The 27,319-nt window shown below is 49.3% G+C and overlaps 1 protein-coding gene across 1 annotated transcript in view; it reads left to right on the top strand.

Moving 5' to 3' along the window:
* Positions 1 to 27,319, top strand: part of LOC137652492 (transmembrane protein 263-B-like) — a 43,636-nt gene that overhangs the window by 9,360 nt on the left and 6,957 nt on the right. The window contains exons 2-3 of the mRNA XM_068385932.1: positions 17,778 to 17,967; positions 23,883 to 24,124. Coding sequence (XP_068242033.1) covers positions 17,778 to 17,967; positions 23,883 to 24,100 — 408 coding nt within the window. The 3' untranslated portion in view covers positions 24,101 to 24,124. The remainder of the gene's footprint in view (positions 1 to 17,777; positions 17,968 to 23,882; positions 24,125 to 27,319) is intronic.

Below are 27,319 nucleotides of genomic sequence, written 5' to 3'. Positions count from 1 at the left end.
TCGGGCTTTTCCATCGGCCCCCAGGATAAACCAAGCCCTAGAGTGCATCATGAGCATGCTGAAGAGGAGCAATTGCTCAGTGAGACAGTGGATGAGTCTCACAGGGACCCTCTCATCTCTGGCCCTGTTTGTCGAGCTAGGGAGACTCCACCTCCGCCCTCTTCAATTCCATCTTGCAGCTCATTGGGACAAGGGCTCGACTCTAGAAGCAGTCTCTATCCCTATCAACCAAGAGATGAAGACCACTCTCCGGTGGTGGAAGCACAATCTCCTTCTCAAGGAGGGTCTATCATTGGCCATCCAGACCCCCCATCTTCATCTCTTCTCGGATGCATCGGACTCGGGCTGGGGTGCGACCTTGGACGGACGGGAATGCTCAGGAGTATGGAACAAGGAACAAGGATTACTCCACATCAACTGCAAGGAACTGTTAGCAGTTCATCTTGCCCTGTTGAACTTCAAGTCCCTCCTGCTAGGCAAAGTGGTGGAGGTGAATTCAGACAACACCACAGCCTTGGCTTACATCTCCAAGCAAGGAGGGACCCATTCGAGGAGCCTTTACGAGATCGCAAGGGACCTCCTCATTTGGTCAAGAGGTCTAAACCTCACACTGGTCATGAGGTTCATCCAGGGCGATATGAATGTTTCAGCGGATCGCCTCAGCAGAAGGAATCAGGTCATTCCCACGGAATGGACCCTCCACAAGAGTGTGTGCAACAGACTTTGGACCTTGTGGGGTCAACCTACCATAGATCTGTTTGCCACCTCCATCACCAAGAGACTTCCGCTTTATTGTTCCCCTGTTCCAGACCCTGCAGCGGTTCATGTAGATGCTTTTCTTCTGAACTGGTCCCATCTCGACCTGTACGCATTCCCTCCGTTCAAGATTATAAACAAAGTTCTGCAGAAATTCGTCTCGCACGAAGGGACACGGCTGACGCTGGTTGCTCCCCTTTGGCCTGCAAGAGAATGGTACACAGAGGTACTTCAATGGCTAGTCGACTTCCCCAGGACTCTACCTCTAAGAGTGGACCTTCTACGTCAACCACACGTAGATAGGTTGCACCCAAACCTCCACGCTCTTCGACTGACTGCCTTCAGACTGTCGAAAGATTCGCTAGAGCTAGAGGCTTTTCGAAGGAGGCAGCCAGTGCGATTGCCAGAGCTAGAAGAATTTCCACTCGTAGAGTCTACCAGTCTAAGTGGGAGGTCTTCCGAAGCTGGTGTAGAGCCAATTCAATATCCTCTACCAATACCTCTGTGATCCAAATAGCTGACTTCCTTCTTCATCTTAGGAATGAGAGATCCCTTTCAACACCTACGATTAAAGGGTATAGGAGCATGTTGGCCTCAGTCCTCCGCCACAGGGGTTTGGACCTGTCTTCCAACAAGGACCTTCAAGACATTCTCAAGTCTTTTGAGACGTCTAAAGAACGTCGTCTTTCCACTCCAGGCTGGAATCTAGACGTAGTCTTAAGGTTCCTTATGACATCTAGGTTCGAACCTCTCCAGTCAGCTTCCTTCAAGGATCTTACCCTCAAGACTGCTTTTCTCGTTTGCCTTGCAACAGCTAAGAGAGTCAGTGAGGTTCATGCCTTCAGCAAGAACATTGGTTTCACAACCGAATCAGCTACATGTTCTTTTCAGCTTGGATTCCTAGCAAAGAACGAGCTTCCTTCACGTCCTTGGCCTAGATCGTTCGAAATACCTAGCCTCTCCAACATGGTAGGTAACGAACTAGAGAGAGTTCTTTGCCCTGTCAGAGCTCTCAAATATTATCTGAAGAGGTCTAAACCTATTCGAGGACAGTCAGAAGCCTTATGGTGTGCCATCAAGAAACCCTCGAGACCCATGTCCAAGAATGGGCTTTCGTACTATATAAGGCTTCTGATCAGAGAAGCACATTCTCACTTAAAGGAGGAAGACCTTGCATTGCTGAAGGTAAGGACCCACGAAGTAAGAGCTGTAGCTACTTCGTTGGCCTTTAATAAAAACCGTTCTCTGCAGAGCATTATGGATGCAACCTATTGGAGGAGCAAGTCAGTGTTTGCATCATTTTATCTGAAAGATGTCCAGTCTCTTTACGAGAACTGCTACACCCTGGGACCATTCGTAGCAGCGAGTGCAGTAGTAGGTGAGGGCTCAGCCACTACATTCCCTTAATCCCATAACCTTTTTAACCTTTCTCTTGAATACTTTTTTTGTTGTTTTTATGGTTGTTACGGTAGGCTAAGAAGCCTTCCGCATCCTTGGATTTGGCGGGTGGTCTATTCATTCTTGAGAAGCGCCTGGGTTAAAGGTTTGGTAGAGGTCCTTTAGTAGGGTTGCAACCCCTTGTACTTTGGCACCTTTGGGTTGATTCAGCCTCCAAGAGGAACGCTGCGCTCAGTAAGGAAGACGAACTTTAAATAAAAGGCAGAGTAACGGTTCTATTCGACTTCCTTACCAGGTACTTATTATTTCATTGTTATTTGAGATAACTGTTATATGAAATTTGGGATACTTAGCTATCCTTTAATCATGTACACTGGTTTTCACCCACCTCCCTGGGTGTGAATCAGCTACATGATTATCGGGTAAGTTTAATATTGAAAAATGTTATTTTTATTAATAAAATAAATTTTTGAATATACTTACCCGATAATCATGATTTAATCGACCCTCCCTTTCCTCCCCAGAGAGAACCAGTGGACCGAAGAATAATTGAGGAGGTGTCAACAACAAATGATTGAGTACCTGGCCACAGGTGGCGCTGGTAAGTACACCCCCTTCTAGTATTGTGATAGCTGGCGTATCCCTCCATAGAATTCTGTCGGGCAACGGAGTTGACAGCTACATGATTATCGGGTAAGTATATTCAAAAATTTATTTTATTAATAAAAATAACATTTTCGTTAAGTTTAAATCATTTGCTCTGTAAGAGTTATTAAATGAATTTTTTTTATTAGATATTTTATGAAAGATTTTCTTTGAATAGTCTTCGTGCTGTTTCAAAGATGAACTAACGTTTGGTTTATTTATGCTACGCAGTTTGCGCTCTATCGTTACGATAGAGAAAGAGAGAATCACGGTTTCACTTTGCAGAAAGAGTAAATCGATTTTGACGTTTTGTTCATTCTTCTTTCAAACTGAAATGTTTTAAATACTAATTTAAAGGAACTTGTTAATTTTCAATTTCTTAGTCCTTTCAGTTTTTTCCTTTGATCAAATAACCTGTTTATTGACGAAAGGTGAGTGGGCTTTTCTCTTCGGTGTGAAATCAAGAGAGAGAGAGAGAGAGAGAGAGACGGAGAGGGAGAGAGGAAGAGAGAACGTTCCGATCTTTATTCTCGTCCCAAGCGAGTAACGTTGTTCTCGAGTCAGTTTTTTTTACTCTCGTCCCAAGTCTGTACGGGGAGAAAGGATAAAACGTTTTTAGTTTTTATTCTCGTCCCAAGGCACTGTACGGTGAGAGATTGAAAACGTAGTTTTGAATGAACTAGTGTTTAGTCTCCTCCCCAGTCACTGATCCTTTTATCTTTGTATATTTCCGTTTTATTCGATATATATGTTTACTGTTTTTTGCTTGTATTAATGTGCTTACATTATACGACTTATTTCGCAATTATAACCTTTTGATGTAGGGGAGAATTGCGTGCTTCAGGTAGAAATCAGTTTTTATTCATGCCTAATGTGAAATTATTGAAAAATTCGATTTCAGTGAAGTAAGTGCAAAAACAGAAAATTGTAGTGATAAAGTGATAATTGCGCAAAGTGTTATCAGTGTTGCGACAGAGGGTTCGTCTGTTCGTGCCTGTCGTTCGCCTAGTCCGAGACCTCTTGCAAGCTCCCATGCCCCAGGGAGAAGTAATGTCGTTGGACTTATGGGTTCGAGAGACTTTAACCAACGAACAGACGTTCCCTCTATGGTTTCAGGCGTGTCTCGTCAAGACCGCCCCTACCATAAGACGAGCGAGACAGTTTTCTCCTCGTCATCCGAAGGCTTATCGCGTAAGAAACCGTGGAGCAAGGTTTCGAGACCCTTAAAGCGAAAGTCAGTCCCTTCAGGACAGGTCCAGCGTCCTGGTTGTAGCCATTGGGACAGCTCTGACCCTGTGCAGTCATCGTAAGACTGCTCGACGCCTAAACAGAAGCGTAACACAGGCTCCGAGAGTCTTAGTGTAGGCAAGGTTTTGCAGTCACAGACGTTACCCTCGTCTCTTACCGCACCCGTTCCCGTTGATCCTAAATGGGTTGTACTGCAAGACATGCAGAATAAGCTTGCCTCTCTTATGGAGGACTATTCTGCTGAGCAGGTTCACGATGATCCTCGCCGCTTAGCTGATCGAGATCCTGGCCGTCAGCCGCCCAAACGAGCCTTTGCTCATCCTGTTGACGTTGACATTAAAAAGTCACGTCAGTCACGTTTTGTAGAGCCTCACTCGATGCACTCCTGTGTTGACTTTCAGCCGCTTGTGGACGTTCAGCCGCTGCCGCATGCTCTTGTTGACGTTCAGGACGTTCGCCAACCAGCGAAGTTGACTTGTTTTGACGTTGAGCGTCAAGCACCGCAGTCAAGAGTTGTTTTGACTGCTCAGTCTAGGCAGTCAAGGCAGTCTCGAGTTGACGTCGAGCGTCCTCCCGCACCTGTTGTTGTTGCTGGTCAGTCCTTTAAGCAGTTACATGACATAGCGTCCTTGACTGCTACTGATGCTCCTTTGCGTGTGGACTCTGCTTGTCAAGCATTGCCACCACGGCAGGTCTCTCCCTTGCTTGAGACTCGGCAATTGTCGGACAGGTTCCTTCAGATGAGGAAGTTGCTGATCCCCCTCCTACTGATATTCCCTTGTGGACTCTGTCAGACGGAGAGGAGCCTAAAGCTGCTCAGCCCTCTATGGACTTTAAATAAATCATGCTGATTTTTAAGGATCTTTGTCCGGATCATTTTGTAACTTCTTGCTCCTCGTTCGCCTAAACGTCAGAGTTTACACTAGGCCTAGCTACTTCGAAGACGTTGTTTTCTAAGCTAGTGCTCTCTCGCTCTTCTAAGAGAGCTTTACGTTTGCTAGGCCACTGGTTGATCACCAGGAGGAGTTTGGGGGAGGCAGCCTTTGCTTTCCTTCCCTTTTAAACTGGCTTATAGAGCGAGCGTCTGGTATGACGCGGGAGAAGTTCTCGGCTTGGGAGTTCCTGCCTCTGCCCAGATAGACTTCTCAAACCTCATAGACTCTCCCTGGCTCCTGGCCATGAGACGCTCCAAGATTTTATGGTCGGCTTCAGAGCTAGACCATCTCCTGTTAGGAGTTTTTTCGAGCGTTTGAAGTTTTGCTGTACAATTATGTCATGCATAAACAAGGCTATCAGGGATGGCTCCAATAATCTGACAGCCACGTTCTCTGCAGGAACAAGACTATCAGGGATGGCTCCAATGATCTGGCAGCCACGTTCACTGCAGGAGTACGTAAGAGGCAAGTGCGCTCAATGTGTTCATTGTCAAGACAAACTTCACGATGAAGTCTACCAAGCTGTCTTGACAGCATTAATGGAAGGCGACTGGATGGTCTCTCTCGACCTTCAGGATGCATACTTCCACATTCCTATACACCCGGATTCCCAACCGTTTCTGAGGTTTTTTACAGGAATGTGGTGTACCAGTTTCGAGCCCTGTGCTTTGGCCTCAGTCCTGCTCCTCTCGTGTTTACGAGGCTCATGAGGAATGTGGCAAAATTCCTCCATCTATCGGGAATCCGAGCCTCCCTCTACTTGGACGACTGGCTTCTCAGAGCATCGTCCAGTCTTCGCTGTCTGCAGGATCTACATTGGACGTTGGGTCTGGCCAAGGAGTTGGGACTTTTGGTCAAGCCCTGCTCAAAGTCCAACTAATGCTGAAAAGAGAACGTTGTTCAGTCAGGAGTTGGATGAGTCTCGTAGGGACTCTCTCATCCATGGAGCAGTTTGTCTCGCTAGAGAGACTACACCTTCGGCCTCTCCAGTTCCATCTAGCCTCTTACTGGAACAAGGACAAGACGTTAGAGACGGTATCAATCCCAGTCTCCGAACCAGTAAAGGCATGCCTGAAATGGTGGGACAGCAATATCAGTCTGAGAGAGGGACTATCCCTAGCAGTCAAGAACCCAAACCACGTGTTGTTCTCAGACGCGTAGGATTTGGGTCGGGGTGCGACCCTGGACGGTCGCGAATGCTCGGGTCTGTGGACCTCAAGTCAGAAGAGCATGCACGTCAATGGCAAGGAGCTATTAGCAGTCCACTTGGCCTTGATGAAATTCGAAAGCTTTCTTCGAAACAAAGTGGTAGAGGTCAACTCAGACAACACCACAGCTTTGGCGTACATCTCCAAGCAAGGAGGCACACACTCCCTCACGCTGTACGAGATCGCAAGGGACCTTCTCATATGGTCAAGAAATCGAGGCATCTCCCTGTTGACGAGATTCATCCAGGGGGACTTGAACGTCTTGGCAGACTGTCTCAGTCGGAGGGGTCAGGTGATACCCACGGAATGGACCCTCCACAAGAACCTCTTTGCCACCTCGTTGACCAAAAGGTTACCACTCTATTGCTCACCAGTCCCAGATCCAGAAGCAATCCACATAGACGCGTTTCTACTGGATTGGTCTCATCTGGACTTATATGCATTCCCACCATTCAAGATAGTCAACAAGGTACTGCAGAAGTTCGCCTCTCACGAAGGGACAAGGTTGACGTTGGTTGCTCCCCTCTGGCCCGCGAGAGAGTGGTTCACCGAGGTACTTCAATGGCTGGTAGACATTCCAAGAAGTCTTCCTCTAAGGGTAGATCTCTTACGTCAGCCCCACGTAAAGAATGTTCATCAAAGCCTCCCCGCGCTTCGTCTGACTGCCTTCAGACTATCGAGAGACTCTCAAGAGCTCGAGGCTTTTCGAAGGAGGCAGCCAGTGCGATTGCGAGAGCTAGGAGAGCTTCTACCATCAGAGTATACCAGTCGAAGTGGGAAGTCTTTCGAGACTGGTGCAAGTCAGCATCTGTGTCCTCTTCCAGTACCTCTGTAGCCCAAATCGCAGATTTTCTTTTACATCTGAGAAATGTTCGCTCCCTCTCAACACCCACTATTAAGGGCTACAGGAGCATGTTGGCTTCGGTCTTTAGACATAGAGGCTTAGATCTTTCCAACAATATAGATCTCCAAGATCTCCTTAAGTCTTTCGAGACCTCTAAGGAACGTCGTATGGCAACTCCTGGATGGAACTTAGACGTGGTCCTAAGGTTCCTGATGTCGGACAGGTTTGAGCCATTACATTCAGCCTCCCTGAAGGATCTCACCCTCAAGACGCTTTTCCTAGTGAGCTTGGCTTCGGCTAAAAGGGTCAGTGAAATTCATGCCTTCAGTAAGAACATCGGCTTTTCCACAGAGAAAGCCACATGTTCACTTCAACTTGGTTTCCTAGCCAAAAATGAACTGCCTTCTCGTCCTTGGCCTAAGTCTTTTGATATACCTTGCCTGTCAGAGATCGTAGGCAACGAACTTGAAAGAGTACTGTGTCCAGTTAGAGCTCTTAAGTTCTACTTAGCTCGTACTAAGTCCTTACGAGGTGGATCTGAGGCCTTATGGTGCTCAGTTAAGAAACCATCTTTACCTATGTCAAAGAATGCTTTGTCATATTTTATCAGATTTTTAATCCAAGAGGCTCATTCTCACTTGAATGAAAAAGACTGATGCTTGCTTAAAGTTAAGACGCACGAAGTAAGAGCTATAGCAACTTCCGTGGCCTTTAAGCAAAATAGATCTCTGCAAAGTATTATGGACGCGGCCTTTTGGAGAAGCAAGTCGGTATTCGCGTCATTTTACTTAAAAGATGTCCAGACTCTTTACGAGAACTGCTACACACTGGGTCCATTCGTTGCAGCGAGTGCAGTAGTGGGTAAGGGTTCTACCACTACATTCCCTTAATTCCAATATCCTTTTAATCTGCTCTTGAAATGTTTTTTAATTGGGTTGTACGGAAGGCTAAGAAGTCTTACGCATCCTTTTTGATTTGGCGGGTGGTCAAATGTCATTTCTTGAGAGTGCCCAGATTAGGGGTTTGATGAGGTCCTGTTGTATGGGTTGCAGCCCTTGATACTTCAGCTCCTGGGAGTCTTTCAGCATCCTAAGAGGATTGCTGGGCTTCGTGAGGAAGACAGACTAACAAGGCAGAGTAATCGTCTAAGTCAACTTCCTTACCAGGTACCTATATATATTTGGGTTTTGTTATGATATAACTGTCAAAAACTCTAAGCATATACGCTGTAAACTTAATTATTTCTGGTCTCTACCCACCACCATGAGTGTGAATCAGCTATTATATATTCACCGGCTAAGTTAAATATTTAAAAATGATATTTTAATTATAAAATAAATTTTTGAATATACTTACCCGGTGAATATATAAATTAAAGGCCCCCCCTTCCTCCCCGATAGATACCCAGCGGGATGAGAAGAATTGGAGCTGTTTACATGTATATGCGGTATCTGGCCGATAGTTGGCGCTGGTGGGCACACCCGCAACCTTCATAGCGATCGTTCGCGAGTTTTTGTGTCAGCTATTATATATTCACCGGGTAAGTATATTAAAAAATTTATTTTATAATTAAAATATCATTTTTTCTAATTTTTTATGAATATTTTTGAAAATCCGCGGTGCACTGAGACCGCGAAATGGCGAGGGATTACTGTATGTAAAGAATAAGCCAGACTATTCGGTCAAAGGACCCAATAATTCTCTAGCTGTAAGGTCTCAACAGGTGGCTGGTGCCCCAGGCAACCTACTACCTACAAGATTCGGTTAAATGGTAGAAGGCCCTTTAGGCAGCATCTCTTTAGGCCATGAGTTGTTTAGGCCACAATTTTGAGAAACTGTGATGTGATATTAATGTATACAGTACTGTAATTGTTTAATGAATAAATAGTAATCACAGCCTTAACAAGTCTCGCCCTAAGGGATCACTGCCTAAAGTTATCATGGCTTAAACTACTTGAACTCCACTTAAGTAGATTAAAATCAGTAAGTTAACATTGTTTTCCCTATATATATCTAATTGCTTATTCTGTAAATTTCTTTTTATGTCGACAATGAAAATTAATTTCGTTAGGAAATTTAATTATTTCTGCCAAGGTTTGTTAGTGTAGGCCTAAGTTCCATTATATGAAAATAACAAATAGATTCCAGCACATACACATAGACAGTGGTTCCCCAACAGCCAAATCTCTGCATTGATAATGTTTCTTTAACTCTGCTGTGCATATTCCTTTCAAAGGAATCAAGTGTACAGTATACAGTATAGCTAGGAAAAATACATTTGTTCCGTAACCGAAATACAAACCACGCTATTTACAGAGGGTTTACCTTTTAGCGCAGCTGAAATGACGAGCCAATAGTTTTAACGAGGGTTAATTACCCCCGCGCTAGTTAGCGGGGGGTGGGGAAGGGTAGCTTGCTACCCCTCCCCCCTCCACACACCGGTGACTTGCTTCACTTCACTTTTGGCTCGGCGGTGATCAGACGTGTCTGCTCATCGCCCTCGTGACAGCCTTTAATTTTCTGCTTTTTCTTTTCAGCGTGTGTGTTGGTTGGAAGTTGACCTTCAGTTATTTCTTTACAATGCGTACATGCCCTGGAGTTGCCGGTCGTCCTTGTGGGACTTTCATGTCGGACGTAAATACGGATCCGCACACCCTCTGCCCTCAATGTCGGGGCCGACGGTGTGACCAGGAGAACATGTGCAGGGAGTGGTCTGCCTCCCAGTGGGAGAGGTTTGGCCGTCGGCGTAAGAAGAAGTCCAAGAGAGACCGTTCTCCTCCGGGGTTAGCCTTGAAGGAGGAAGGTTCCCGGGACTCTTCTTCCGCCGCCCAAACCTCCTCCGAAGCTCCCCCTCGTCCGCCTCCTAAGGAGAGTCGGCCGAGTGGGAGCGCAGGCCCGTGTTCTGTTTCCCGACCTTCGGTGGGGGGAGAGGGCGTCGCCTCCCATAGCGAGGCGGTTCCCCCTCCTCCTCCGGGGGAGGTTATTGATAATGCCTTATCCAGTGATGATCTTTTACAGATTTGGTCGTCCCTGGGGCTTAAGGGCTTGCCCTCCAGGGTCGCTCTTATTGACCTTGTCTCGTTGGGGGCCGCTGTTAAGCAGTCGCCGGCGGTAGCAGAGGTAGACCCTCTGTCTATTGTCGACGTCGTGGTGACAGAGGTCTCCGACGTGGCTGGGCCTTCCCCCGCAGGTGCTGTTGCGGGTGATGGTGCTAAAGGCTCTCCTCCTCCTTCCGTACATCCTTCGAAGGGGGAAGTGAGTCCTTCGGTCTCGGCTGCTGCTCAGCTTCCTTCTGAGGGAAGTGCTTTAACGGAGACTCCCCTTCGGAGGACCGATGGTCCCGACGATCTTCCCCGAGGCCGCCTCCGCCGTAAGGCTCACCGTCCGCTACGCCACAAGGGTCTCCCTTCCCCTTACAGGGGGACTAAGAGGCGCCTTTTTGGGTCTTCATCCTCCGGGGGGGACTCTCCTCGTCAGCCGCAACCTACAGCTCCGCCCTCCTTGAACCTCTCTGCAGACCGCTCACCATCTCCTGCCAGATCTTCGCCTTCTGGGGAACTCGTCACCCGACGGGCAACGGTCCCTTCGGGGCTAAGGGATCCTTCCCTTACGCGAGCAGTGCTAGCGCACAAGCGCTCTCCTGCTCGCCAGCGCTCTCCTGCTCATCGACGATCTCCTGCTCGCCGACGCTCACCTGCTCGTCGGCTCTCTCCTGATGTTCGCCCCCCTCGCCAGCGCGCTCCTGCTCGTCAGCTCTCTTCCGAGCGTCAGCGCTCATTTGAGGACCATCGCCCTGCGGTCTCTGATCACCCTTTAGTTCCTGCTGAACTCCCTGCTCACCATCTGCCTGGTCCTGTGGCTACGCAACATCGTGCTGCGCATGTGTCAAAAACACATGTTCGCCAACGCGCCAGCGATCTCCCAGTTCCTGCTCGTGAACGCGCCGCGCCACCTGTCCTTTCACATGACACGCATCGACCTTCTGCTCGCCAGCGATCACCTACGCGCCAGCGTTCACCTGCTTGCCAGCGCGCACAGGCGATCTTAGTATCGCCTATTCAACAGCGACAGCTAGCGCGCCAACGTTCTCCAACGCTCCTGAAGGAACATGGTTCGCCAGCTTCTAGCTCGCCATCGCGCGATCGCCCGCCTGCGCATGCTGCTCGCCATCGCTCGCCATTGCACGATCACCCTCCTGCGCATGCTGCTCGCCATCGCTCGCCCCTGCACGATCGCCCTCCTGCGGATGCTGCTCGCCGTCGCTCCCCCCTGCGGATGCTGATCACCATCGCACCCCATCACGCGATCGCCCACCTGCGCATGCTACTCGCCATCGCTCGCCATCACGCGATCGCCCTCCTGCGCATGCTGCTCGCCCCTGCACGATCGCCCTCCTGCGGATGCTGATCACCATCGCACCCCATCACGCGATCATTCACCTGCGCATGCTGCTCGCCATCGCTTACCATTACGCGGTCATTCACCTGCGCATGCTGCTCACCATCGCACGCCAGTGCGTCGACATACCACATCGCGCCATCGCCAACTTGAGCGACTGCACTCACCAGCCCGTCATCGATCGCCTGTGGATCTACATCGCCAGCGATCTTCCTCACCTACGCGGCAGCGCGTTCCCTCGCCGTCGCGCCAACGCTTGCGTTCGTCGCCTCGGACACGCGTTCATTTACCTGCCCACCCTCGCGCCCACTCGCCTGCGCGCCCGCGTGACCGCTCGCCTGTGCGCCCGCGCGATCATCCGCCTGTGCGCCCGCGCGATCATCCACCTGCGCGCCCGCGCTCCCGCGTGACCATTCGCCTTCGCGCGATCATCGTTCGCGGCGAATTCCGCAGCCGGTGGTAACAGCAGGAACGCGTGCTCCTAGACGGCACTCGGGATCACCTCCATCCAAACACAGGTTGGTAGTGCAGGACGAGGAGAGGTTAGTACATCATTCTTCCCCACCTTCTTTTCAGGCAGGTACCGTCGTGTCCACTCCAAAGGATCGCCCGATCCCTTTCCCTTTAGGGAGGATTTCGGACTCGGTGTCCTTGGAGCAGCAGACTTGGTTTGGTCCTCTGGCACGGGCATTAGTGAGGGTTATGAAACCAGCACTCGCCGGCCAGGGTAACAAACCAACGGCTGTCTCCTACGCTGAAGAGAAAGAGAGGAGTGGACTTCGTGGTGACTTCCCCCAGGGCGAAGTTGGTTCCCAAGAGGTCGGTCACGAAGGTCCCTTCTCCTGCACGAGTACTCTCTCCTTCTCCCGTGGACGAGGCCTTTCCGTCCTCAGGTGAGTCCAGTGGGGCGGTAGTCTTCTCCTCGGCACCAGGGGGGGAGACTTCGCTTCAGGCAGGAGAATCGTCTCGTGAGGAAGGGGCCCCTCGAACCTCGTTGTTGGGATCCTGTATCCCTCCCAGGAGGGAATCCAAGGATTCCAAGACCGTCCCTAAATCCTCTGCAAGGATTCGTCAGGAACCCACGACTACCCAGGGGAATGTCCACGTATCACCCCAGGAAGAGATTCCTGGGGCAGGAGACTTAGCTGCCAGCCCGCAGGGAGGAGAACAGCAAGAATCCGAACATGCCTTCTGGCAGGTCCTAAGCCTGATAAGGCAACTTAACAGGCTTACGGATCCAGTCATCGCCCCCCGTGAAGGCAAAGACACGATTCTGGATGAAGTGTTTGACGTTCGGAAGGCCCCTAAGACCAGTGCAGCTCTGCCCTGGTCTCGGGGGCTGAAGAGTGCCAGGGCTAGGCCCAACGCTCAGCTCGCACTTCTTGCCGCCTCCAGTCGTTCCACTGCCGGGAACAAGCTCATCCCTCCTCCTCGCCTCCAGCAGAGGAGGTATTTCGAGATCCTGGGTGAGTACAACCTCGCTCTTCCTCTCCATCACTCTGTGGAGGAGCTGGTGAAGGGAGTTCCCCTTGAGAAACTCTCTGCCCGGCAGGTGTCATTCTCGGCGGCAGAGATCCTTAACCACGAGAAGCTCGCTAAGTGTGCCATGCAGGCCACTTCGTGGCTGGACTTCTGGCTAGGATCTCTGGGCATCCTATTGCGATCGGAGGACTTGTCCAAGGAGACCAATAGGAAGGCCCTAGAGATCTTCTTGCTCTCGGACACCCGCTCCATCGAGTTTTTGGCGCACCAGGTTACCACCCTGTGGGCCAACTCGGTGTTGAAGCGTCGCGATGCTGTGTTCGAGAGATTCCATCCGAAGGTCCCCTGAGTAGATGTGTGTAGGCTCCGACATGCTTCCCTTCTGGGGGAGAGCCTGTTTGAGCCTCAAGACATGGAGCGAATGGCTGAGAGGTGGAGGAAATCCAGCACGGACTCCCTCCTCCACAGGGCCCTTACAACTCGGCCCTATAAGCCTCTAGCCCCACCACAACAGCAGCAACAGCCTCGTAAGGCTCCCAAACAGGCACCGGCAGCTAAGAAAGTGGTGTCTAAGCCCCAGCCCTTTCCAGCCAAGGTCAAGAGGGGCGGTAAGTCCTCCAGGGGAGGCAAGACTCCTAGGGGTGGCGGCCGTGGCCGCAAGCCCTAGGGGTGGCAGTCCCCCTGCATGTCCACCTGTGGGGGGATGCCTTCAGCGTTGCGTCCGCAGGTGGCAGCAACACGGGGCCGATGCTTGGACGGTCTCTGTGATCGGCCAAGGTTGTCGCGTCCCGTTCACAACATCTCAACCTCCCCTGACAGCGAATCCAGTGTCGTTGAGCTCCTATGCCACGGGATCGGCAAAGGGGCTGGCCCTTCAGGCCGAAGTCGAGACCATGCTCGAGAAGGGTGCTCTCCAGGAGGTCGTGGACGGCTCCCCAGGCTTCTTCATTCGATTCTTTCTTGTAGAGAAGGCTACTGGAGGCTGGAGACCCGTCATCGATCTCTCAGCTCTGAACAGGTTTGTCAAACAAACCCGGTTCAACATGGAGACAGCAGACACGGTCAGACTTGCGGTGAGACCACAAGACTTCATGTGTACACTGGATCTAAAGGACGCGTACTTCCAGATCCCAATCCATCCGTCTTCCAGGAAGTACATGAGATTCTGCCTAGACAAGATCTACCAGTTCAAGGTGCTGTGTTTCGGTCTCTCCACAGCTCCTCAGGTGTTCACCAGAGTGTTCACCCTGATTTCATCTTGGGCGCACAGGAACGGCATTCGTCTCCTTCGTTACCTGGACGATTGGCTGATCCTAGCAGACTCGGAGTCGACCCTTCTTCGGCACCGAGACAGGCTTCTGGATCTTTGCCAGGATCTGGGGATCGTGGTAAACCTCGAAGTCCTCTCTGCAGCCGTCCCAACGACTGGTTTATCTAGGCATGCTAATAGACACCAATCTCCACAAAGCCTTTCCATCAGACGACTGGATAGCAAGGCTGAGGAGGGTGGCGGAACCCTTCCTCAGGCGAAAAGAACTCCCCGCCCAATCGTGGTTGCGTCTCTTAGGCCACCTATCCTCCCTGGCCCGTCTGGTTCCAAACAGCCGCCTCAGGATGAGATTCCTTCAATGGCGGCTCAAGTCCTGGTGGAATCAAGGATCCGATTTCCCGGACATTCTGATCCCAATGGGGTCTCTGGAACAGACGGACTTGCGGTGGTGGCTGGCCGACGAGAACCTGCGGAAGGGAGTGAGTCTTCTCGTCCTCCCCCCTGAATTGACTCTGTTTTCGGACGCGTCAAAAGAAAGGTGGGGGGCGCACGTTCTGAACCAGAGGGCCTCAGGCCTTTGGTCAAAATCAGAAAAGTGCCTACACATCAACCTGCTAGAATTGAAGGCCGTCTTTCTGGCTCTTCAGCAGTTCCAACGGTCCCTGGCGGGTCACTCCGTGGTGGTGATGAGCGACAACACCACGGTAGTGGCTTATATCAACAAGCAGGGAGGCACTTTTTCGCAACAGCTATCCCATCTTGCAGTAGAGACTCTGAGGTGGACCGAAACCCACTCGATAACACTATCAGCTCGCTTCATTCCTGGCAAGAGGAATGTGCTTGCCGACAGTCTGAGCAGGGCTTCGCAGATAGTGAGTGCCGAGTGGTCTTTGGATCCTCAGATAGCCAACAAAGTCCTGACTTTGTGGGGTTCCCCGACTGTGGACTTGTTCGCGACAGCCTTGAACTTCAAGCTGCCCCTGTACTGCTCACCAGTCCCGGACCCCAAGGCACTCTGGCAAGATGCTTTCCAGCAACGGTGGGACAACATCGACGTGTACGCCTTCCCACCGTTCTGTCTGGTGAGAAGGGTGCTCAACAGGACCAGACTATCAGTCAACTGTTCCATGACTCTGGTAGCTCCGCTATGGCATTACGCGGAAGGGTTTCCGGACCTTCTGCAACTCCTGACGGAACTCCCAAGGGAGCTTCCTCCACGACACGAGCTTCTCAGACAACCCCACTCCGGCGTCCCTCACAGGGCCGTAGCCTCGCTTCGGCTTCACGCCTGGAGACTATCCAGCGTCTCCGCGGAGAGAGGCTTTTCGCAACAGGTTGCGGAGCGAATGTCTCGGCACCTGCGAAGGTCCTCTGAGGGAGTCTACCAAGCAAAGTGGAGAGTCTTTTGTGGTTGGTGTCGTGGAAGGGGTATCTCTCCACTCGATGCCACTATTCCAGCAATAGTGGACTTCCTCGTGTATCTGCGAGAAGAAATGCGCCTTTCTGTCTCGGCAGTGAAAGGTTATCGCTCAGCCTTAAGCTTGGCCTTCAGATTGAAGGGCGTGGATATTTCTTCATCGCTAGAACTCTCTTTACTCATACGTAGCTATGAGCTTACCTGCCCCCAGTCGGAAGTGAGACCCCCTCCTTGGAACGTGGTTCGAGTCCTCAGGTCTCTTAAGAGACCTCCCTTCGAGCCATTACGCCAGGCCTCCGATCGCCACCTGTCTTGGAAGACGGCTTTCCTACTCGCCTTGGCTTCGGCCAAGCGAGTTAGTGAACTTCATGGTCTCTCGTACGACATCGCCCATTCAAGGGGATGGGGGGAGGTAACGTTCAGGTTCGTCCCTGAGTTTGTGGCCAAGACTCAGAATCCTGGAGTGCCGGATCCTCGGTTCGACTCTTTCAGGATCGCGAGTCTCCGTTCTGTAACAAACGACGCAGACCAGCTGCTACTATGCCCAGTGAGGTGTCTGAGGCACTACTTGAAGAGAACGGCTGCAGTCCGTCCTCATGTGCGAGCTTTGTTTGTGAGCACAGGCAGGACAAAGAGGAGGGTCACCAGGAACACCATCTCAGCTTGGATTCGAAGGGTTATCCACCATGCCCTGAATCCTGACCCTCCTCCGTCACGTCGCCCTCGGGCCCACGATGTCAGGGTTATTGCTACATCCCTGGCCTTCAAGAGAAACTTCTCTGTGATGCAGGTACTTCAAGCTGGGGTCTGGAAGCGTCAAACGACCTTCACAGCCCACTACCTGCAAGACGTGACCCACAGGAGCCTCGATACGTTTTCTATCGGCCCTGTGGTGGCTGCACAACAGCTGGTCTAACCTCAGGCAGTAGGTTGAGGGCGTTGTTACCCGGTCTTAGTCTGCATGAATGAAAGAGTATGTCTGACCCTTACTTCTTTCTTCATTCTCCCCTCTCTTGGGGAAGCAGCATCCTGGTCCTCGCATAGCTGACCTCGACCTCTGCAGGTAACCCATGCTTCTTTGTGCTCCTAGTATTAAGCTTAATACTGTTGCGTCTCCCATACCCTGACGAGGTGGTATGGGGAACGTCCAATCCTAGAATTCCTATCTGAAGGTCTCAAGGTCAACTTCATAGGACGAGTCACACTCTCCTCCTCACACTGCTTATGTAGGCCACTCGTTCCTAGCGATGCTAGGAACTTGTGAGGTACAGGGACTCCCTCTCTCTAGTGCTGCTCACTGAGGGATCGAGCCCCCGGGCAAGCCGAAGTCAGTAAGGCTGGGGACTTTCCACCCTTCCTAAGGGGTAAGTCACCCTCTGTAAATAGCGTGGTTTGATTTTCGGTTACGGAACAAATGACAAATTCGAAGATAATTTGTATTTTTCCTAACCATACAGACCTTAGCTATTTACACATATGTGCCCGCCATCCCTGACCCCCAAGTCAAGTCCTACCTCTAAGTGAAGTGAAGCAAGTCACCGGTGTGTGGAGGGGGGAGGGGTAGCAAGCTACCCTTCCCCACCCCCCGCTAACTAGCGCGGGGGTAATTAACCCTCGTTAAAACTATTGGCTCGTCATTTCAGCTGCGCTAAAAAGTAAACCCTCGGTAAATAGTAAATAGCTAAGGTTTGTATGGTTAGGAAAAATACAAATTATCTTCGAATTTGTCATATTACTGTTAAAAATTTGGGATTTTGCATCAAATACGCTTTTTCTTTTTGCATATAGTATCCTAATAGCTTTAGTATTAACAATGCGTAATTACTAGTTGCCTAAGCATGGCAGACATTGTACATTCATCATCATCTCCTCCTACGCCTATGTACGCAAAGGGCCTCGGTTAGATTTCGCCAGTCGTCTCTATCTTGAGGTTTTAATTCAATACTTCTCCATTCATCATCTCCTACTTTGCACTTCATAGCTCTCAGCCATGTGGGCCTGGGTCTTCCTAGGGCCTTGTGGAGCCCAGCTGAATGTTTGGTGAACATAAATCATTTGAATTCTCAAATTTAAAATCTGGTCATATCACTGTAAATGAAAATCTATTCCTACAACAAAAATATTTACTGTCATTCCGATATTCTGCTTTTGTTTGTAACTACGATTTCCTCCTCAGGGCTCCGACGTGAATTCTGCCGTTCCGTCTAATCCGTCCAATCCTAGTTCGCCTACTAGTCCGAATCAGAGCCCCCCGCAGAGTCCAGTATCACCTTCAGGAGGTCAGCTTGAAACCCAGCAGCAGCAACCACCTGCAGGGTACCTGAGTAGAGCAGTCTCTGGAGTTGCGTCGGGGATTTACGCTGTAGGTGAGTCAGAGATTGCGACCAAATTTGTTGTCGAAAGTAACTTTATCATAAACTAAATGAATTTAAAGTAATTTTGTAATTTAAAGAGGTTATGTGTGCTGTGGCCGCGGGGGCATATAAAAATTAGAATAGCGCCAACGTTATCCCTACGTGTCGTAAGAGGCGACTAAAAGGGACGGGACGAGGGGGCTGGGAACCCCCTCTCCTGTATCTACATCCTGTGAGACAGCAACTAGCAGTACCAGCTGAACTCGGTTGAGTCCCTTGTTAGGTTGGAGGAACGTAGAGAGTAGAGGTCCCCTTTTTTGTTTTTTCATTTGTTGATGTCGGCTACCCCCCAATATTGGGGGAAGTGCCTTGGTATATGTATGTATGTATGCTGTACTAACCTATCGGCTTTATCGTCTTATTACATTTTGTGATTAGTTTTTGATAAATACAGAACTGTATCAGCACAGTAATGATGTTATACGTATGAAACACATAAGATGAGACATTTATTATTTAAATACCACCAGCACAAATGCACACGTAGCAGTTACATAAACTGAAGTGTAAAGATAGATTAGTGGATATACTACAGAATATCATGTACTACTGTTAATTATAAGGTGGATTTCAAGGCATTAATGAGTTTGCAAAGAAAATTACCCTTTTCAATATCAAGACATGATATTCTAGGGCGCAGAATCAAACAGTCACAATCACATACATGTACTTTCTGACAATTACAAAACAGATTGGCTACAAATTATTTAGATGAATCTTTCTAGTGGGTATACCTTAATGTGGTGAAAAGGTTTTTGTATTGCCTTGATCAGCAAAGCTGTACTAGTCAGGGCCACCCATACTAGGTTGATTTGCTGTGATCGATCAGACTAAAATCCCCCACCATTACCAATCCACAGTGGCCAGCATGGTGATGAAAATGGCCATACCCCAGACATGAAATTGGATATGTCTGATACCTTTTCCCTGCAGTAGACTAGAATGGCTGCATTTGTTGTTAATGCTAACCTTTATTTAAGTTACAAAACCCAATATGACTAAACCTTTGAAACTAATGAATTCTGAATGATTTAGAAACTGATCCACAGTATATGACCGTACCAACGTAGATGACATAGTTACTATCCCAAAATGTAAAACAACTACTTTGTGTTTGTAAATGAACAAGTTACTTTCATTTTGATTTCATAGTACAAGATTCATGCTGAGAAACTAGAACTTACCTGGTCCCCACTAGCTTCAACCCCTCATATATGTTGGTGATTAGCAAGGTACGAGAATTAATTTTTTCTTGATCCTCTCTTAGACCAGGAAAATTAAATTCCTTGGAAGGAATGAACACGTCATTAATTTCAGGTGGACCACCTCTTAACCAACGAGTGCCCCTCATACATAATGGGAGAAGGTTGTTATTTGAGTATTAATGAATACATTAAATTTTACGATGGTTTTTGTATGAACAATATAAATTATCTTTAATATTTGCTATTTTCTCTATCAACTTTAGTTTGAGTCTTTTGGTCTTTAAATAACTTGGAAAATCTTTATAAAGGGACTTCTCACTAGGCCAAGATCTTGTGTTTTCCCCATTTTAGGATTTGAAAAGATATTTTGACATTATTGATTGCAAAAAAGGTTTGTATTATCTCGCCGATCAATTTCATCACCACATTTTATTTCGGGAAAAGGATCTCCATTTTTTACTTGTATAATTTGTCATTATTTTGTTGCAGGACTTAGATTAAGCATTTTCTAACACAATTTTTGGTGATAAGGTTATCATATTCAGTTAGTTAATGTCGTTATACAGGTCCTCGACTTACAAACTTGATAGGATCCCAGGAGCTGTTTTTAAATGGAATTTTGTTAAATTTTGGCTTATGTAGCCCTAACCTTACTCCCATGCCTAGGATTTCCAGCTGTGAAAGTCAACAAATAGCCCTGTTTCATATGGAATAAATGTCAGGTTATTGCAAATACCATTTGTTCCGTAACCGAAATACAAACCACGCTATTTAAATATGGTATTACTTTCGGCGTAGCTGAAATGACGAACCATCAGATTTTTAACGAGGGTTAACTACCCCCTCACTAGTTAGCGGGGGTTAGGGGTGGGGTAGCTAGCTACCCCTCCCCCCTCACACACCGGTGAACTGACCCACTTCACTTTTGGCTCGGGTGATGGTCAGACATGTCTGCTCTCACCCTCGCATTGACAGCCTTAATCTTTTTTGCTTTCTCTTTCAGTTTGTCTGTTTGGAAGTTGGCCTCTCTCCTTATCATGTGGAAATGCCCTGGTTTACCCGACCGCCCTTGTGGGACTTATATGTCGGCGGTTGAGACGGACCTTCGCACCTTGTGTCCGTTCTGCAGAGGTCAATGGTGTGATAAGGATAAAGTGTGCAGGGAGTGGTCTACCTCCCAGTAGGAGAGGTTTTCCCGGCGACGGAAGAAAAAGTCTAAGCGGGATCTTTCTCCTTCAAGGGCTGCCTTGAAGAAGGAAGGTTCCAAAGACTCTTCTTCCGTTGCCCGAACCTCCTCCGAAGCTCTCACTCGATCGGTCTCTCATGAGAGGCCGTCGAGTGGTAGCGTAGGCCGTTCTTTTGTTGACCGACCTCGGGGTTCGGGAGAGGGAGTTGCCTCCCATAGCGAGGCAGCTCCTCTTCCTCCTCCGGGGGAGGATTTATCTATTTCTGCTTCTATTTATAAGGATGATTTATCGCAGCTTTGGGGTTCCTTGGGGCTTAAGTGTTCTCCCTCCAGGGAAGCCCTGTTTGACTTCATCCAGTTGGGCGCAGCTGTCAAACAGTCGCCGGTGATAGCGGAGGTTGACTCTGTCTATCGTCGACGTTGTTGTGGCAGAGGCTTCCGACGGGTCGGGTCAAACCCCTGCCTTGGGTGCTGATGTTGCTGAAAACTCAGTTCCTCCCTCCGAACATCCTTTGAGGAAGGAGCTGGGTCCAACGGTCTCTCATGCAGGTGATTCTCCCCCTCGGGGGAGTTCACTGACAGAGACTCCTCTTTGGAGGACCGACAATGGTGTTCCTGCTCCCAGAGGACGTATCCGTCGCAAGGCTCGCCCTCCTCTTCACCGTAGAGGTCTTCCTTCTCCCCACAAGGGAGTTAGGAGATGCCTCTTCGGCTCCTCGCCGTCCCCCGCAGAGGATCCTCCTTGTCGTGAGTCGACCGTTGCAGCCACATCTCTGGACCTCACTGCAGATCGTTCGCGATCTCCTACGCCTGCCAGACCTGCTGACACTCCTTTACCGTTCGTGGCAGCTGATGCGCAGTGGGCGCCCTCGCACCCCGTTATCCAACGGGCACCGGTCCCTTCAGGGCAAAAGGGCTTGTCTCACAATGTGAGCAAGTCCCTTAAGTGCCAGGTTTTACCTGTGCGCTCACGTTCTCCTGCGTGCTCGCGTGCAGCTACGCGCAAGCCTTCTCCTGTTCCTGCTGTTGCTGAGTGTCATCCTGTGCCGGAAACAACGCGCCTGCGATCTCCTATGGCAGAGCCGACATGTCAGCGCTCTCCTGCTCGCCATCGATCTCCTGCTCGCCATCGATCTCCTGCTCTCCTGCTCGCCATCGATCTCCTGCTCTCCTACTCGCAAGCGCTCTCCTGCGCGTCAGCGATCTCCTCCTCGCCAGCGCACATCTGCGCGCCCTGACCCTGATACGCGCCCACGATCTCCAGCTCGCCAGCGAACTTCCCCTGCGCGTAACTACGCGCCATCGCTCGCCCGCCCACCACGATCTTCAGATCTGGGCGTAGGAAGGAAGCCTCGTCCTTCTCCTTCTCGCCAGCGTTCACCTGCGCGCCCTCAGAACTTGCCATCGCGCTCAGTCACCTTCGAGCCCACAGGTTCCAGCTCCTACCGTGCGCACTTCCAGAGGTGAGCCACCGCTCGCCGGCGCTCCGTCGTTCGCCTACACGCCGTCATTCTCCTGGTCGCCAGCACTCGCCCATGCGCACCCTCGCCCGCGCCTCCATCTCCAGAACCTGGGATTGTTCCATCGTGCTAGCCCAAGCGTGATTCCCTCTGGGTTTCGCAACGCGAGCTTCCTAGCGAGTCTTCTGGAGCGAGAGCAGTCAGGTCATCTTTCTTTGTCTCTCTCTCTCTCTCTCTCTCTCTCTCTCTCTCTCTCTCCCCCCTCCCCCCCCCCCGCAAGCGCTGAACAGCGCACTCGCAGGATGAGGGGAGATCTTCAGAGAGGTCTAGGCACCAATCTTCTTCCCTTTCTTTTCAGGCAGGCCCTGTGGTATTTACTCCGAAGGATCGCCCGATCCCCTTCCCTCCAGCGGGAGTCTCTGACACTGCGTCTATCAGTAAGCAGCCATGGTTTGGGTTCCTTATCAGAGCTGTCGTCCAGGCTGTTAAGCCTCCCTTCGCTGATTTGGGTCTCAAACCAACGGCAGCTCCGACCCCACTGAAGAGGAAGAGAGGAGTAGAGATCGTGGTGACTTCTCCCAGGGTCAAACTGGCTCCTCAGAAGGCCGTAAGGAAGGCTCCGTCCCCCCCACCGACGTTCTCTCCTTCTCCTGTGGACGAAGCTTTTCCGTCTTCAGGAGAATCTACCGAGGTGAGACCTTCTCCCACCACACCAATGGGAGAGACCCCTAAGAACACCATCTCAGCATGGATTCGCAGTGTCATCCTCCATTCCCTGAATCCAGACCCTCCTCCGTCACGTCGCCCTAAAGCACACGATGTCAGAGGCATCGCTACGTCCCTGGCATTCAAGAGAAACTACTCAGTGACTCTGGTTCTACAAGCTGGGGTCTGGAAGCGTCGGATGACCTTCACAGCCCACTACCTGCAGGACGTGACCCACAGGAGGCTCGATACGTTCTCTATCGGCCCTGTGGTGGCTGCACAATAGCTGGTTTAAACCTCAGGCTCCTTAATGGACAAATAGCAGAAAGTTTAGGGCATTGTTACCCGGTTTTAGTCTGCGTGAATGAAAAAGTATGCCTGGCCCTTACTCTTTTCTTCATCCTCCCCTCTCTTGGGGAAAGCAGCATCCTGGGTTCTCTGCACAGCTGACCTCAAACCACTGCAGGTAAACCATGCTTCCTTGTGTTCCTAGTATTAAGATAATACTGTCGCGTCCCCCATACCCTGACGAGGTGGTATTGGGAACGTCCTATCCTAGAATTCCATATAAAGGATTCCAGGTCAACTTCCTAGGACGAGTCACACAAGCTTACGTAGGCTGCAAATTTCTTGCAGAGCAAGGTATTTGCGAGGTGCAAGGACTCCTTATCTCGAGTGCTACACACTCGTATTCTGAGTCCCCGGGCAAAGCCAAAGCCAGTAAGGCTGGGACTTACCACCCTACCTAAGGGTTAAATCACCCTATTTAAATAGCGTGGTTTGTATTTCGGTTACGGAACAAATGACAAATTCGTAGATAATTTGTATTTTTCCTAACCATACAAACCTTAGCTATTTAATCATACTTGCCCGCCAGCCCTGTCCCCCGTGAAGTCCTACCTCTAAGCGAAGTGAATCAGTTCACCGGTGTGTGAGGGGGGAGGGGTAGCTAGCTACCCCACCCCTACCCCCTGCTAACTAGCGAGGGGGTAGTTAACCCTCGTTAAAAATCTAATGGCTCGTCATTTCAGCTACGCCGAAAATAATACCGTATTTAAATAAGCTAAGGTTTGTATGGTTAGGATAAATACAAATTATCTACGAAATTGTCATATTGCTTACTGTATTACTGTATATTATATAATATTGTTTTATAACAGCATTTATTTACCCTATTACTGTATACAAACATTTGATACAGTATCTGAGATGTATGATTTCTGTTGGATTTGTTTGTATCTCCGAATGTTTGCGAGTTGAAAACTTCTGTACATTTTATTGTATTTTAACCCCAAGATTGTTCTCCTTCAGGGTCAACCACTGTTGGCGCTGGCGTAACGGGTGTCAAATGGGTCGCAGGAACAACATACAATGTTGGTGCGGGTGTCGTCGGAACAGCTGGGACCGTTGTCGGAACTGCCGGGTCTGTTGTGGCTGGAACAGCCGGAGTAGTCGCTAGTTCAGTTGGGACTGGTGCCTCCGCAGTTATTTCAAAAGTTACCACGAAAAAGAAGGAACACACTGATTAACCTTTTCATATTTGTTCATACTTTGTAAGTTGACCGTACATTGTCTTTTGTTGTTTTTAATATTTTTTGTTTGTCTGTAGTTGAAAGTTTACCTTTTCATATTTGTTCATACTAGGGCCCTCACATACTTATCTGCTGCCCCAGGGCAAAGTTCCTAGTGACCCCCCCCCCTCACTCCCACCCCTACATTCAGCCCCAACCCACCAGTTCCAATTCCACCCCCTTTTTAAATCACTTCAATCCATTTGCTGCCCATGGCCCTGTACTGTATATAGAAACCTAACTATACTGTAAGGCCTAGTTACAGGATATTGAAATATATAATAACAGATTAATAACACTGGTGAAAAAGTCCCCCCCCCCCTGCTATCCCCCATGTATGGGCCCTGGTTCATACTCTGTAAGTTGACCACACATTGCCTTTTGTTGTTTTTAATATTTTCTGTTTGTCTGTAGTTGAAGGTTTCTTTGATACTTTTAAGTTACAACCTTTTTTTTTTTGTAGAGCATTTAATATCAATTTTTTTTTATTATGAGCCAATTGTTTGGGATTTTTAAATTTAATAAGGATTCTGAAAGAATCTAGGTACTGTATTCTGTAGTTTAGAACAGAATTCAGTAAACTCTCTCCAAAAACTAACTGTGCACGTTATGATCAATGCTTTTTATTAATTTGTGAGCGTTGTGATTTTTCAGGCATGTTGGCTGAAAAACATTATCTTTCCTTGAAGTGGGTCTCAAAATTATTCACTGAAAGTATGCACCAATAGTTTTTGGAATATATAAACAATTACAGTTATTTCATGCTTTTCTGTACTTAATTACTGTCAATGCATATACAGTGTATGATGTAAGATAATTCTCTTGATCCCATTTGCCATCTCTTTTCCTTACTCTCCCTTTTCTTTTCTCTTATCCCTATTTATTCTCAGATTTTTAAACTACTTCTATCATGGTTCAGATGTGCATTATCACTCCAATACCCTAATAAGAGATTTTGACAAAGGAAAAATCTATTTCTGGGCGAGGGACCTGTGTCGCTCCGTGAAATGCTCCTTATAGCACCATTTCTAAGGTATAAATACTACTAAATATACCAGAGAAAAAAGTTGCATGGATTGCCAGGAATATACCCAGCTCACTCGCCCTTATAGTGTCGGTATAGTAACAGGGACGTGTTAAAACTACTATCAGAGGTCCCTTACCAAATAGTCTTCTCCTTCCTCAACATCCCCCGTTACTACGAGGGGCCGTTCTACATCCGACTACCCGCTACTACTACTACTACCCACGCGACTCCCAGCATTCCTTTCTTAGCACCGTGATATCCACACGTATGTCTCATTCTTTCTTGCCTCCATCTCTCTTCATCACAACCCATTTCCTTCCTAACTCTGTTGCCTAATGTTTCAAGGTAAAGGCAGTGGGTGTAACAAACCCGGTGTCCTGGTCTTGAGGCTCTGTGATTTCCTAAACTATGCCTTGTCAGTTGTTCCGTAACTGACATACAAACCACGCTATTTAATAGGGGGTTATTACTATCGGCGTAGCTGAAATGATGAGCCATTAAAATTTTAACGAGGGTTTACTACCCCACCGCTAGTTAGCGGGGGGTAGGCAGGGTAGCCTGTACCCCCCCCCCTCACACACACACACACACATCTGTGCTTGAGCTCACTTTTGGCTCGGAGCGAGAACGGTTGTTCCTCTCTCTCTCCTCGCCTATTTTGGACTGCCAGCGAAGACAGTGGTGTCTAAGCCCTTTCCGGTCAAGGATAAGAAAGGCAAGAAGTCCTCCAGGGGAGGGAAGAATCCTAGAGGGAGCAGCCGAGGCCACAAACGCTAGGATTGGCAGTCCCCCTGCATGTCCGCCAGTGGGGGAATGCCTACAAGGTTGCGCAGACAGGTGGCAGCAACTCAGGGCCGATTCCTGGACGATTTCCGTAATCAGTCAGGGATATCGCGTCCCGTTCACAACATCTCTACCTCCCCTGAGGACGAATCCGGTGTCATTTAGCTCCCTTGCCATGGGATTAGCAAGGGGGCGGGCCCTTAGGGCAGAGGTCCAGATTAAAGCAAACTCCGTTCAGCATGGAGACCACAAACACGGTTAGACTTGCAGTGAAACCGCAAGACTTCATGTGTATACTGGTTCTGAAGGACGCGTTCCTCCAGATCCCAGTCCATCCGTCTTCAAGGAAGTACTTATGATTCCGCCTAGACCACAAGGGGTACCAGTTCAAGGTGTTGTGTTTCGGTCTCTCCACAGCACCACAGGGTTTCACCAGAAGTGTTCACCCTAATATCATCGTGGGCACACAGGATTAGCATCCGTCTCCTCCATTATCTGGATGACTGGCTGATCCTAGCAGACTCGGAGTCATCCCTTCTTCGACACCGAAACAAACTTCTAGGACTTTGCCAGGATCTGGGGATCGTGGTAAATCTCGAGAAGTCCTCTCTGCTTCCCACTCAAAGACTGATTTACCTAGGCATAATTATAGACACCAATCTCCATAAAGCCTTCCCACCAGACGACAGGATAGCAAGGCTGAGACGGGTGGCAAGCCCTTTCCTCAGACGAGAAGAGCTTCCAACCCAATCGTGGTTACGTTTCCTTGGTCACCTTTCATCCTTGGCTCGTCTAGTTCCCAACGATCACCTCGGGATGAGATCTATCCAGTGGCGGCTCAAGTCCCGGTGGAATCAAGGTTGTGATTCCCCGGACGTCATGATCCCTATGGGTCCTGCGGAACGGACGGACCGCCAGTGGTGGGTTAGAGACGAGAACCTACGAAGAGGAGTGGATCTTCTCGTCCTTCCCCCAGATTTAATGCTGTTTTCGGACGCTTCAAAGAAAGGGGGGGGGGGGGGGGGGAAGCACGTTCTGTACCACAGGACCTCAGGCCTGTGGTCAGAATCAGATAAGTGCCTCCATATAAATCGTCTAGAGATGAAGGCCGTTTTGTTGGCCCTTCAGCAGTTCCAACAATACCTGGCAGGTCACTCTGTGGTGGTGATAAGCAACAACACCACAGCAGTGGCTTACATCAACAAGCAAGGAGGTACCTTTTCGAAACAGCTATCCCATCTTGCAGTAGAGATACTGAGATGGACCGAAGTCCGCTCGATTCTACTATCGGCGGGTTTCATTCCAGACAAGAGGAATGTGCTCGCCGACAATCTGAGCAGAGCGTCTCAGATATTGAGTACCGAGTG

The sequence above is a fragment of the Palaemon carinicauda genome, chromosome 13 (assembly GCF_036898095.1).
Source record: "Palaemon carinicauda isolate YSFRI2023 chromosome 13, ASM3689809v2, whole genome shotgun sequence".
Taxonomy (NCBI): domain Eukaryota; kingdom Metazoa; phylum Arthropoda; class Malacostraca; order Decapoda; family Palaemonidae; genus Palaemon; species Palaemon carinicauda.
This window is presented reverse-complemented; position numbering and strand designations above follow the sequence as displayed.